We start from the raw sequence: 13,434 nt of genomic DNA on the forward strand, positions 1-13,434 counted from the left end.
CCCTAATGTCATCCCAATTTTGAGCACTCAATAATGAGTGACAGGAAAAAGTACATTTTACAATAAACAATTAGCTAGTGTCATCTTAATATTGAGCAATCATCAATGAATGACAAGAAGATTGACAATAACAATATTGTCCACTAGTCTCGGCATTGTTATGTCCATATATGTAACATCCTTATGAGGCTTCAAAGAAAACATCACTCTACACCAAATGACAATAGCATATTGCAAGCCCATAATCAAGTGTTTGCATAGACAAAACAAGCTTAATGTAGCCCAAAAGTCTAGGCAATGTTTTGCCCAAATACATATTTCTCAAAGTTTAGAAGTCAATAAAACTAAAAGACAATAGTAGTTGCATGGCTAGAATCAAGTTTTTGCACACCCAAAAAGAAGCTAAGTGATCATGCGAAAAAAATAATATCCACTCTAAAGAAGACTACTCCAAATCTGTGTGGTCATCAATGAAGATACATCTTCACCTTCGCCTCTCGCGCACGAGTGATTGGTCATATGAATAGGTGGTCTCCATGTGCCTTGCCATTGCCTCTGCATAGCAAGGTAGCTCACTATCAATCACAATGAGATAATAATGTCATAAAAAATAAAAATTAGGTGCTATAAAATAATGAATAAAGCAAACTCACTAGTCTGAAGGCACATCATTAACAACCAAATCATTCCCCACATCATCCATGCATCACTATCTCCAAGCTCAGCAACCTGCGGAGCACCATAGTACCCCTGTACCAAAGGAGACAAGTATCCCTCACATATCTCTAGATCACTCTCCACGACCAAGCAACCACGAGAAGTGTGCATAGCCGCCTTTAATAAAGGCCCTATACCACCACCAAGCTCCAAACATGTACCTATTTTAGGGAACAAGGCCTCTAAAAACAATAGTATATGGGCAACACTCCTCTCTAACATGCCTCTCCACCCACCACTCTTGCCATTACGTGTTGTGTGAGCAGACAATGGCAAGTAGTGACTAATAATCTCCATTGAGAGATCTTGTTGCAAGACTCTCCCCACCTACCATACAAGAAAATGAGGCAGCTATGTATGAACATTTAAGAATTTTAGTGCAAAAACAATCACATTGAATAATAAACAACGACACACAAACCTTTTGAGCACTCTCATGATCAAATGAAGGATTACTTCCTGCCTTGTGAAATGCCAAAGCATAGAATACATTCATCTATCATAGCCATGGAAACAACACATAAAAAAGTCAATTTTGCATGTATCAAATTTCTTTTAAATAATTGTTCATGTTTTTTGAAGGATGTTTTATTACCTTTTGTGTATGCCCATTCTTTGTTCGTGATGAAAATGGCTCAGAGCTCTCCATGATCCACCTAAAACTCAGCTCTAGGCCTATGCGTGTGGCCAAGCGCTCCACAAGACTAAGAGCGGTGCTAGGACAAAGAACAAGCACCCAACCCATGTCATCCATCACTATAGATGCAACCACCAATGAAAACTTGACATGGTCATCTGTTAGCTCATTCCATGCAGGAATGCCATCAAAACCTTGAACAAGCCCACCTACAAGCAAAATTATTGTATTTGAGTGTTAACAGTTTGAGCTAAGTATATGCATGGTGTATACAAGATAGCATTGAAAACTCTCTTACCAGTAGGAAGATCAATAACAGTAAGATCAACACTCCATGCACTAGGTTTTCCATTTCTTATCTTCTCATGTTCACCCAAGCCAACAAAAAACTCTCGCATCACCACAAAACCATCCTTGAAGTTTCTTGCAGTGAACTCCTTGCCAAGCTCAATGTAATCATAAATCCAAACCTTTGACTATTTTATGTCTCCTTTCTTTTGAATGGAATGGAAACTAGCCAAAGGTGCATGAATCAAAGCTCCCTTTCCAACATTCTTTTGGGTATGAGAACTTCCTAAGTTTCTTGTATCTAACAATAGCCAAAAAAAGAACACATTTTTCTTCAAATCAATCCATGCCATAATGATTAGCATAAGACATAACAAAAGAAAGAATAGCAAGAACATATTGTTCCCACCAACAATTTAACTTACTTACCCTTGATTGACATTCCACCCTTGCTTGATGGTGGACGGCCTCCACGATTCTTGCCTTGCTCTTGTCTTTCTTGATCTTCTTTTTCTTTGAGAGCTTTCAACTCTTCCTCCATCTTCTTCCTTTGCTCAACAGTCATCTCTCCTGATGACCCTGAGTCGGACTTACATTCACCCTTCAAATGACGAAGATAATTCTCCTTCTCCTCTTCTAGACACTCACCTTTCTTCATATCAATCCACCAAGGGCAGTTCTTATGCTCCCAATCCGTGAGAAGAAAGGCTCCACCAGAATCATTGTTCTCTCTGAAGATAGTGGAGGTGTACATACTATATGTAGGAGGACACATAATTGTCCATGCTTTACATATGTCAAGCATGCAAGTGATCTTCTTACTTCTTATGAGATACATCAAGAACCTACAACAATATGATTACATAAATAAAACGAACTTATATAATACAACAATAGTCACTTAGCAAAATGCATAACATAGGAATTACCTATAGACCAATCGACGGGAAGAATTTTTCAAGTCCACATGCTTTGATGGTGGAGTAGCCACATTCATCTCCTTTTGAAATTCGTAAAAAAGTACTCCTCTATATCTACTAACAATGTCTTCAAAATATGACTCCAAGTGAACATCTAGAGGCAAAACCACCTTGTGAACTCCATGTGTGGAATCTATAACCTGTTGTAAAAGCCTTCTTGCATCCTCCAAGACTTGATCCATCCATACTTCCTTGGCCAACCAAGGGATATAGAAATGATCTCCCAAAGGCATTCCAAAACTTTGGCGAAAGTTCTCATCTGCTCCCAAAAGCTTTAGCATTTTTATCTTTAGCTCTTGAGAACATGTAGCACAACATATAGAGTAGAGTTTCTCTATTGTAATCTTGAATTTTTCATCCTCAAAAGGAAGACTCCATAAAATTAGAAACCATTCTTCTCCATTAGCAAGATTCACCACGGATAGATTCTACAATAACCAAACAAAATAAACAAACAAATCTTTTTATTATACTTTTAATAGAGTGTTGTACTCACCCGAGTCATGCGTCTATCGTAAGCTTTAACAACATTCCTCTTTGCTTGAATCTCAGCCCTCACACGTTCATCTTGTGACAAAGTAAGAGGTATCTTATTTAATGCTACCTGTAAATCAGACTTCCATTTATTCTGCATACACCATTTCAATAAAATGTATCAAGAACCAAAAAGATTATTAGAATCTTACCAAATCTTAACAAATTTAAGTACATACCCCATAAACCATGGGACCAAGGATAGATTGAGTAAGAGGATACCAAACCCTCTTTCCTGATTCTGCTTCTTGAGCCCTTGCTTTCTCCATTGACACTCGTTCAGCCTCAGTAAAATTTTCAGTGATTTGAGATCCATCTAAAGAACAAATGGTACTTGTATGATACAAGTAGTCTTTGAGGTTGGTCTTAATGGTTGCTTCTTCATTCATTCTACATAAACAATAAACCATAAAAAATTTACCTCAAGACGTATCATTAAAACAAAGAAAAAGCAAAATTTAATGTACAAATGAAAATAAGACGCACATGTTCAATCTTTGAAGAGCAGCAATTAATCTCAACTCCTCTTGTTGGATAGGAACAATAAATTGTGCCAAAACCCTCACATGTTTCTTCTTGTCATTACGTGAGACCTCGCTTATGCTCTCCATCCAAGAGGCCGCTCGATGATTCCCTTCCCAGACAAAGAACATCTTTCCCTTCAACATGGACCATTGATCGTTGTTTTCAAGCTCATCCTCAAACTCTTTGTTAACCATATGCCAATACTTGTCCCAAGTTTTTGTAATGTCCTCATTAACATCTCTACTCGAACCATCATGAAGATTTATGGATAAGATGAACATACCTTTCATCTTAAGGTACCCTTCTTCTTCAAAAACCTTCTTAAGTAGAGAAAGGTCCCTTCTAAGCTCTCGTACTCTCTCATTTATCAAACACCTACAAAGAGGAATCATAGGGGGTACACATCCTTTATTGAGGGTTAAACTGTCTATAAACTCGGAGCCTTGAGGCCTGATAATAGCTTGTGGGATGCCCTCCTCAACCTCCTTGTCATCTGTCACCTTCTCATTGTACTTCATACCCCCATCTACATCCTTATCATCATTAGTGGCCTCTTTATCTCCTTGATCATCATGAATGTCTTCTACTTGTTGATTAGCCTGAGCATTTTCAGCTTTATCAACTAATTTTTCGCTATCCTAGCTGCTAGCAACAGATTTCCTCTTCTTGCGTATGACTTTGGGTGAACCTTTTGTCCTCTTTCCAAAGCACAAATAAAGAACAAATAAGCATATCAACAAAAATATTAAACTTACATGCATTTAAAATTTCTTCAAAACAAGATTCTTATTTATGGGCCAAATTTAAAATTCACAACTTAAGAACATGCATTTCAGTCAAAATCCGACATCACATGCATTGTGTGTGTGTGTGTGTGTGTGTGTGTGTGTGTGTGTGTGTGTGTGTGTGTGTGTGTGTGTTTGCAGAGGTCTTAGCATTGGCCTTCTATGCTTAAAACCAGCCCCATTCCTATGTATATGCATCATACACATCTCAACCAATCACCAATCCATACTGGGTACCTCCTACAATCAACGTATTGGCAAGAGATGCCAATTGAAGTACATTCAAACAGTAGCCTCTTCCAAAAATGAGGGAAGAGCCTCGGCACTTGCACAAACACTCGAAATACTGTTGGTTTGAAATACTCCGCCATTAACACATCCACAATAAGATATGTGAAGGATGAACGGTCGGTATCTCCCTTAACCGATGGCTACTGTTTGATTGTACTTCAATTGGCATCGCATTTAGCCTACACCATCTGTGGCTCCCGGCCACCAATCCCTGTCAAATAATTTATGTTTACAACTGTATAATATCACAGAATGGTGTTTATTGTTGATGTTATGGTGGAGCTAGAGATGAAGTAATGACTTCGAGAACTTGCAAGAAATACGGAGTGTAACACCAAAGAGGAGTTATGCTCCAACACCATAGATGAGTTATGCCCGAACTCTTGTGATGATACCCCGCATATGCTCCCCCCCACCCCCCATGCGACCTTCCAATGACGTATACCCAGGCAGGGTTTTGCCGGCGAAACCCCTGGCATGGAGCAGTGTTGAAAAGAACTTTCCTCATCTTATGGCTTGACTGAGATATGTATGCCTTTCGACTGAGATATGTATGCCTTTCGACTGAGATATGTATGCATTTCAACTGAGATATGAATGCCTTTCGACTGAGATATGTCGGAATTTTACTGAGATATGTATGCATTTTGATGGGGAAAGGCAAATCATAACACAGTTGAAGGTCAAAGGTGTGGAAAGCCAATACACAGCTAGCCCCTTTTGATGGTGTGGAAAGCCAATACACAGCTAGCAAGTCCCATGCTGGTCAAGAATCTACGTATTCACAGGTGTTTTGCCGGCGAAAACCAATCTTGCCAAGAGCCCCAAGCCACCTGCTCAGTCACTGCCATGGCATCATCCACTCTTTCATGGTGTTGGAGGTTAAAAGTTAAGTGTTTCGCCGCCGAAACTACCTGGTCTGTGCATAATTTCAAGAGATTTCAAGAGGTGAAATTTAGATTTGTTGAACTGAGCTTTGCCAGCCTGTAGATCATGCTTAGACATGCTTAGACATGTTCTAAAACACATCTTGACAGATGATTGGGAAGAAGGCACATGTTCTTTTTGGCAAAAGAGCTTCGCCCGCCTGTAGATCATGCTTAGACATGTTCTAAAACACATCTTGAAAGATGATTGGGAAGAAGGCACATGTTTGATACTACAGTTTGGATAATTTGGGTGATTACAAGCAAGGAAAATGGCAAGGAATAGGCTCTCTGTTTTGGGCTGTGTTTAGAATCTAACAATTAGAGCTTCTGTCGAACGATCACTGACATACAGCAGTAGCACGCTAGTATACCACATCATTGACTTAATTTAAATCTCTCAATACCTGCTCGCAATAGCTCTCAGGCATCAATGCCTACTCGCCATGGCATCAATACCTGCTCGCAATAGCTCTCAGGCACATGCGCGATAGCTCTCATTCATTCTCAAGGGGCACCTGCTTGCAATACCTCTCAGGCACCTGCTCGCAATTCATCAATACCTGATCACGCGTTTTTGCATCAGATCACGAGTTTTTGCATCAGATTTTCAACACATCACGCGTCCTTGGCGGCTATGAACAGGCTTGTATCCTTTCGCAAAATCAGCAAAATCAGCTCTGGAAAGCAAAGGGCACCTGCACAGTAAGTGTTTCGCCGCCGAAACTACCTGGTCTGGTCACGCGTTTTTCTCAGTGGGTGGGGACCCCTTTAGAAGGGCCGTCTGGACCAAGAGTAGCCTGCTACTGTGTGTGAGGGTCAAGTCGAGCTACTATGTGCGAGGGTCAATCATAGGGGCTGCCCCCGACTGTGTCAAGGATAGGGATTGTGTGCCCTCGAGGGTCAAGTTGAGCTACACAGCATGCTACTGTGTGCACCCGAAACCAATTTGCTAAGATACAGAGGAGTTTCGCTGTCGAAACCCCTCCACGACCTGGTAGCAAAAACAAGAGAGAGAGAGAGAGAGGAGTACCTGTTCACGTTTCTGCTCATTTCGTCGTTTCATTGTGTGCTGTAGGGATCGCACACAGAGCTACATTTTCAAGCAGGACAAAGACCATGGCGTGTAGGACATTTTAAATCTATTTTTTTATTTATTGAATATATGAAAACTATAAAAATGATAATACAAGATATATAATAAAAATGATAACAATGCTTGAGTCATATCTAAAGTAAGATACTCCGCATTGAATATCGCCAATCATCACTTTAAACTAGAATATCTTGTGCTTTATTGTTCACTCTCATACCATCATATATACGAGTCTTGTTCTCTGTTTAACACTATCTTTTGCCACTTTCGCCTTTTGCCTTCTACTTTCTGCAAATATGAATACTGCAATTATACGAGATGAGAGCAGCACTAAACAGATAGAGCTTTCAACTCAAAACAGTGTTGTGGAGATCTCACGCCATGAGTTAAGTGCACGTTTTAGATTAGTAGATCATACAATAAGTTTGCATCAATTATTTGGTGAGCAGAATGAAGGTCTTTCTTTTGAGGTGCCAAATATTCACAGAGGAGAGAATACTGTGTTTCAATTGGATATTCAATTTGGAAGGACATTTGTTTTGCATGGCAGACAGCTATCAAGACAAGCTCCTGTTATCGAAATTGAGGAAGAGTGTTCAATACAGCAGGCAGTGGAGGAGAAAGGTGAGCCAAAAGCAACAGAGATTGCTAGCTTGGAAACTTCCACTGCACATAGCATAGTTGAGATGCTTAGAAATCTGCCACAAAAGAACTCTTTAAGAGCAAACTTTGAGCTAGTTCGCGAGATAAGAAAGATTGATGAGCTACCACAAAGATATGATGGAAACATCATGTTTGAGCTTCCATATGCAGACCCTACCAACAGGACAATAGGAGCAAATGACAAATTTGATGGACATGTTTGGACAAATGCGGTAACAAGCAATATCGCTGGATTTGATGGGATTGTCAAATTCAAACAATGTGGTGGACACTTGATGTGCCTAAACAATATATGTTCAGAAGTACAAAGATCAAAAGAAATGAACGAAAAGTTTTGGACAAGGCGTTTGTCAAAAGTCTGTCCCTCAGGATCCACGACAGGGAGCTTTGGAAGCCTAAAATGCTTGTATTGTAATCTTCCTCCAACTTGCATCTCTGAATGCCCTTGTAAGCTCATTCTTTGCTTGCCCTCAGAGATCCCTGGTAAGAGAATAACGAGAGGGATTCTTCACATGGGTTGTCACTTACACCCAGTTGCTGAGGGTGTTGCAAAACAAGCAATGGTGGATGTTAAAGTCAAAGTGAAGGACATGATATCTAAAGATTTTGTGGGTAGGCCAAGGTCTCTCCAATAAAAATTGGCAAAGGAAATAGTATTGCAATCATCACTTTTTAAAGACCACTCTGCTAAGACAATGCTTTCTGACAAGGACTTAGGTGAGGTCCTTGCTAAACTTGCACCTACACTTGACAAACGAAGATTGTCACGGTGGAGGAAAGAAGCACAAGAGGAGGTTGGCCAACCCACTACTGGCTATGATTCCATTTTTAGTTTGAAGAAGCGCTTCCTTTTTGAATTTTTTTCAAAGCACGGCCTTTCCTGGTCAACTAGAGTTCTGTGGCTTTGATAGATGTCACATTTTTAAAATATCAACCCAAGGACCTGGCAATGGTGTTGATTTGGTTAATAAAATGCGTCCTGGTGGCGAATTGGAAAGTTGTTGGGTTTTCTTTGATTTTGTTAAAAGAATGCAAGAATGGACAACTATGGCATGCCATGTATATAACCCTTATGTTCAAGAAATGCAAACCATAGCTATTGGAGATTTTAAAGTGGAAGATATTGAAGCTCAAACTCTTTTTTGGATGCTACTGAATCGAGTGATGCAAAAGGAGGGTTACAAAAAGGCTGAATTCAAAGGATTTATGGCTGATGAAGCTCAGGAAAATTGGCAAGCTGTGAGGACAATTTTTAATGGAGGCCCTAATAATGTTATGGTTGGACAGGAAAGATCATGCTCATTTCATTGGGAACAGAGTATGCAGCAACATGCAAGAAAATGTATCCTTCCCCACAGTCAAGAAGAGTCTAAACAAAGGTGTAGAGCATGGAGGATTGCACCTTCTGAAGAGGCTACCAAAAAAGAATTGGACAGTCTACGTATGTGGTTGAGAAAAGGACATTTAGACAAGACGAAGATTTCAATTCTCGAGACATGGCTTGTCTGGTGGCATGCCAGAGTTTCACATTGGGGTGAATACATGGTCAAGGTGAGTCATTGTTAAATATTTAGAGCAGATAAAATAATTGCAAGTTTAAATGTTCTAAATTTATTTCAGACTTTGGAGGGGAGTGACAGGCAACTAGTACCACAGGCAAACTTAGCGGAGTCCGTGCATGGGAGCTGGTTAGCTTCCAATGATGGGGTTAAATATATTTCTCTATACAATGCTTGCTACGGTGATCTTTGTACTGTTCTTTTGCAGCAGTCAAAATATGATTCTTTTCTTAAGGGTGGACACCTTGGACGTGGCCTTGGAATTGAGAAAATTAAAAAAAGACGAGCTTCATCTAGTGCAACCCTCCCAAGACCTATAGAAGTGGTGGACCTAACTAATCAGGCAGCAGTTGAGCTTAATGCTACCAGTAGAAACTTTTTGGCAGATGGTGATTCAAGGACAGTGAGGCGACGCCGACAAGGCAAACACAATAATCCAATTAGAGATAGAGATTCACATCGGCCTGAATTTGAGTATGTCACACAACCTGCATGTCGCTCAACTCGACCTACCCATAGCTCAATTGGAATACAAACCACTATTGAGGTGGATGTTCACCACACACGATGGGCTATTCGAAGGACAAATCAAGGGAGTGAAGTGCGATGCCAAGGATACTTACGACATAAAAACAAAAAGTGCAATGAGCTAATTGATAAGAAGGGTAGAGGAGGATTATTAGGGGTGTCTGCCCCTTGTTTTGAGGGTCTCATTGAAATCCTTCAGGTCTAAGAAAACAATTTGTATGGTTCTGTGGCAACAACATTGATCATACATGGGATCCATCAAAAATTGTGAAGGAGAGACCAACAAACTGTCCTACTATATGGCCAATTGCAAAAGGAACATCCTTAGATTATACAGAAATAGAAGCATTGTGGGCTGCAGGATTTGACTTGCAGAATATTGAAACTACATCACAAAAAAATGCAAATTTGGTGCACAATGCAAATGATGTTGATTTGCGTCCTAAGCACCGTGATGGTAGGGTGGTGGTGGTCACTAGGGTCATAACAAAAGAGAAGGAGGCAAGAATCAACAGAGCTGTAGAGTTGATTTGCACAATTCATGGCCAACGTGTGGTGATTCAAAATGAGCATGTGGAATTTACTTTGACAACCAGTACAAGCAAGCAAAATGAGGAGAGCTATTTGGTGGTAGTGTCCATCTTTCCTTCTTGCACATGTGAGGATTTCCAAAAGCGTTTACGAGAGGGTAAAAAATATATGCCTTGCAAGCATCTTTATTTTGTCTACACAAAAAATCTTGGGTTAGATGTGTTTCATCAAAGGTTTGTTCATCAAGCAGCCTTGACTAAAAGGGAGCTCCATCAAGCACTTAGACTTTTGTCATAGATTTTAGATTACCTTGCATTTTTTTGGAAATTTTGGAAAATGTTGTCTATGTATAGTTGCTCAATCAAACTACCATATGCGATTGTATCAAACTACCATGTGCGATTGTATCAAACTACCATGTGTGATTGTTGTATTTGTATACATTACGTGATTGCTCATATATACATTTCTATATGTTCTGGGCCACTTTTGAGAAAATATTTTTAGGTTCTATATACAGTCTCAAGGTGTTTTTTCCTACAGTTGTACTATATATAGTTTCAAAAACTTACATTGTCTACTTACAAGGTATTTTTTCTAGCAATTGAATTATTTGCAAATGCACTGTTTATGGTATACAGCCTTCAAAAATTTTAGCCTAAAATGAGCATGTATCCTTGGCTACTATTGTATACATTCCACAATTAGGCATTCAAAAAGGTGGAGAGCTAACTAAAGGTAGATTTAACAAAGTGTGATTTATTGTTTTTCTAGTGATACATTTACAATGTATAAAGATTCAATTTTCATATGGTCTTGTGATTCTTGGAAATGTAGAAATGTTTCTCAAATAAAACCACCACTACTACGTGCAGTTTCTATGAGTTAAATCCTTATGAAATTGCAAAACAAAATTATTGTTGCTAATTTGTTTGTTGAATAGAATAATCTATATCAAAGGTATTGATACTATGACGCTCATACATATTGTAAAGGAAGTTCGCAACATGTAGCATTGATCTACCTTTGCTTAACAAGATTCTTTGTGATAAGATGCAAAGCTGTGTTTGATTTTTATCGAGTGTTTCTTAGTGAAATACATCAAGCATAATGTTTGTGTTTTTGGGGTTCTTTTTAATTATGTTACTTTTTTTTCCATCGCTCGTCTTGCTCGTGGGATTATGCTCGCAAAATGGTCATCCCCTTTCAGGAGCAGCTCACCAAAAGTGCTCTAACTTTTGATAGGCAACTCCAAATTGAGTCAGGTATAGCTAGGAAGAAAGCTTGTGGGCAATAGCACACACCTAGAACTGGTTTTGGAGCTGAATTTTACTAGGTTTCCTAAATCCAAACTTTTAGGGTACCCCAAGACCAGTTTCCAGAGACCAAAAAGTCACAAATTCCTGACTTTTTAGAGACTTGACCATTAGCAAAAAGGGATCAACTGAAACCAATAAAGAATTTGTTACACGATCTTCAAAGAGATAAAGTGGAACCACATTGTTCTCAACCACGCTTCGACAAGAGTAGCTCTTATCTTCAAAGATACCAACAAAGCTCTATTGACAAAGTGGCAAAGAAAATCAAATTGGAGATGCCAGTGCACACATGTCAAAGTCTCAAACATTTTGAGATATGAGCTCCAATAAAAAGTCAACTGCACCAGGAGGCAATGTATCCAAAGAAGCAGGTATCATCGACCAACTGCACAAATGGAAAGGTAAAGCAGGATGTGTAACAACATGCACAAATTCCTCGTCCACAACATCCAAATCACAAGAACACATGTTCATCAATCAAAGGAAAATGGGCACCCCATTTGAACAAGCAAAACATGCCAGATATAACTCAATCAAGGAAGGGGGGAGTCTCATCAACAAGAAGAACAGACTACAAATGGTCGTGTCAAGGGACAACACGAGCTAGGAAGGGGGGAGTGTTTGGAGGTGATAACAACATACAAGTGCCCACCTAGGCAAGGCACCCGTTGGGTCAGGGTCAAAGTTTTGATGCGGTCACATTATTTTTCCGATGTTTAATACATCAAACCCTGTAAAAGCCTAATGCCAATCGTCTATGTCAAGTCTGAGTCAAAGATGTAATTTTTCCAATGATGTATGTAAAGGTCCATGAGAAGTTGGCCGCCGGCCACTTTAGAAAGCCCTAGGTATATAATACACTAAGGTTAGTGGGAAGAGGAGATTATTTTTTGAAGATAAGGGACTATTGCGTTACGCACAGAGAGCTACCTCTTTGCTCCAACTTGTAATCATCACTTCTGTGGCTACGGTAATCCAAATTCAGTTTTGTTTCTTGCATTGTGTTCCTCTTACTCTGCTCTTTCATTCAAGTGTAAGCATTCAAGATTCGGTGAAGGTTTCAAATGCATCCGTTTAGGCCTTAAATCGCTGTTTTGAGTGTTTATATGCGTATTTTATGTTGTTTTGACCCTAGGAGAGGCTTTAGGGACCCAAAAACGACCCTTTAGGATCATCCGTTTACTATTTTTGCGTACTGTGGGACAAACGATCGCGATCTTTGTACCTCTCCAGAATGCTATGACACTGATAGGATATGTTCTTGATAGTCCCCTGTAGCTCCCCTTCAAGTTACGTGCGATTCCGATATGATTTGCATGGTGAACGGGCGTGATGACTGTAAAGTTGTGTAGAAGGACATAGGCAGATTACTTGGCTTTAGTGCGATTGATTTGCTTGTAGAGTTAGTAGTTGCATCTCTTCGAGTTCACTTCATTAGGATTGATACCCTAGTGAGTTTCCATGCCTCATCCGAGTCGCTTCCCTTGTATCGATAATTTTATGTTGATGCTTGAGAGCTATGCTATGGACGTCGGTCGTCACGTCCTGCTCGTAATTTTTTGCTTCTTGATCACTACCAATCAAGCTTTGTACGACCCGCTACAAGCATTCCTTCTGCTCTTTGTGTGCATCTCTCCTCACTGTGAGCCACTTTTCTCTTCTTATCCCCCCCCCCCCCCCCCCCCCCCCCTCTTTACACATCTATTGGGTGGCCACACACACGTTTTTGCCTATTGGGCAACCATTGAATGCCTTTGGGTGGCCTGCACCCCCTTAAGGCCATTTGATTTGCAATTTGGGTGGTCGTTGTCCTCAAAGGGACACCACATTTGGCTTATATATCGACCAAAGCATTGCCTACTACAAGGTTGTGAGAGGCAGAAGTGCAAAAGAGATTGGGTGGCCTCTACACCAAGCCTATGTGCGATGGCCTCATCATAGGAGGTACACAATAGGGGCACCACCTAGCAAGATATGCGGCTAGTACGCATACATATACACAATCAAACATGCCAGGGAAAAAATAATCAAGATCCACGCCGAAGTGTGGGATGG

General features: G+C 40.0%; 1 protein-coding gene and 2 pseudogenes across 1 annotated transcript; 1 reads left to right on the plus strand and 2 right to left on the minus strand.

Moving 5' to 3' along the window:
- Positions 1–445: 445 nt before the first annotated feature.
- On the minus strand, positions 446–3,472 carry LOC147417582 (uncharacterized; annotated as a pseudogene).
- A 142-nt stretch (positions 3,473–3,614) lies between these two features.
- On the minus strand, positions 3,615–6,736 carry LOC147417583 (uncharacterized; annotated as a pseudogene).
- A 339-nt stretch (positions 6,737–7,075) lies between these two features.
- On the plus strand, positions 7,076–8,077 carry LOC147417584 (uncharacterized). Its single transcript, XM_086507021.1, has one exon. It carries the CDS (start codon positions 7,076–7,078, stop codon positions 8,075–8,077), a length of 1,002 nt encoding a protein of 333 aa, XP_086363147.1.
- The last annotated feature ends 5,357 nt before the right edge of the window (positions 8,078–13,434 follow it).

The sequence above is a fragment of the Adiantum capillus-veneris genome, chromosome 30 (assembly GCF_014529385.1).
Source record: "Adiantum capillus-veneris isolate H3 chromosome 30, ASM1452938v2, whole genome shotgun sequence".
Classification (NCBI taxonomy): domain Eukaryota; kingdom Viridiplantae; phylum Streptophyta; class Polypodiopsida; order Polypodiales; family Pteridaceae; genus Adiantum; species Adiantum capillus-veneris.

What these genes read in the sequence shown, in the direction of transcription:
- LOC147417584 (XM_086507021.1), top strand. Translation starts at nt 7,076, where the DNA reads ATGAATACTGCAATTATACGAGATGAGAGCAGCACTAAACAGATAGAG.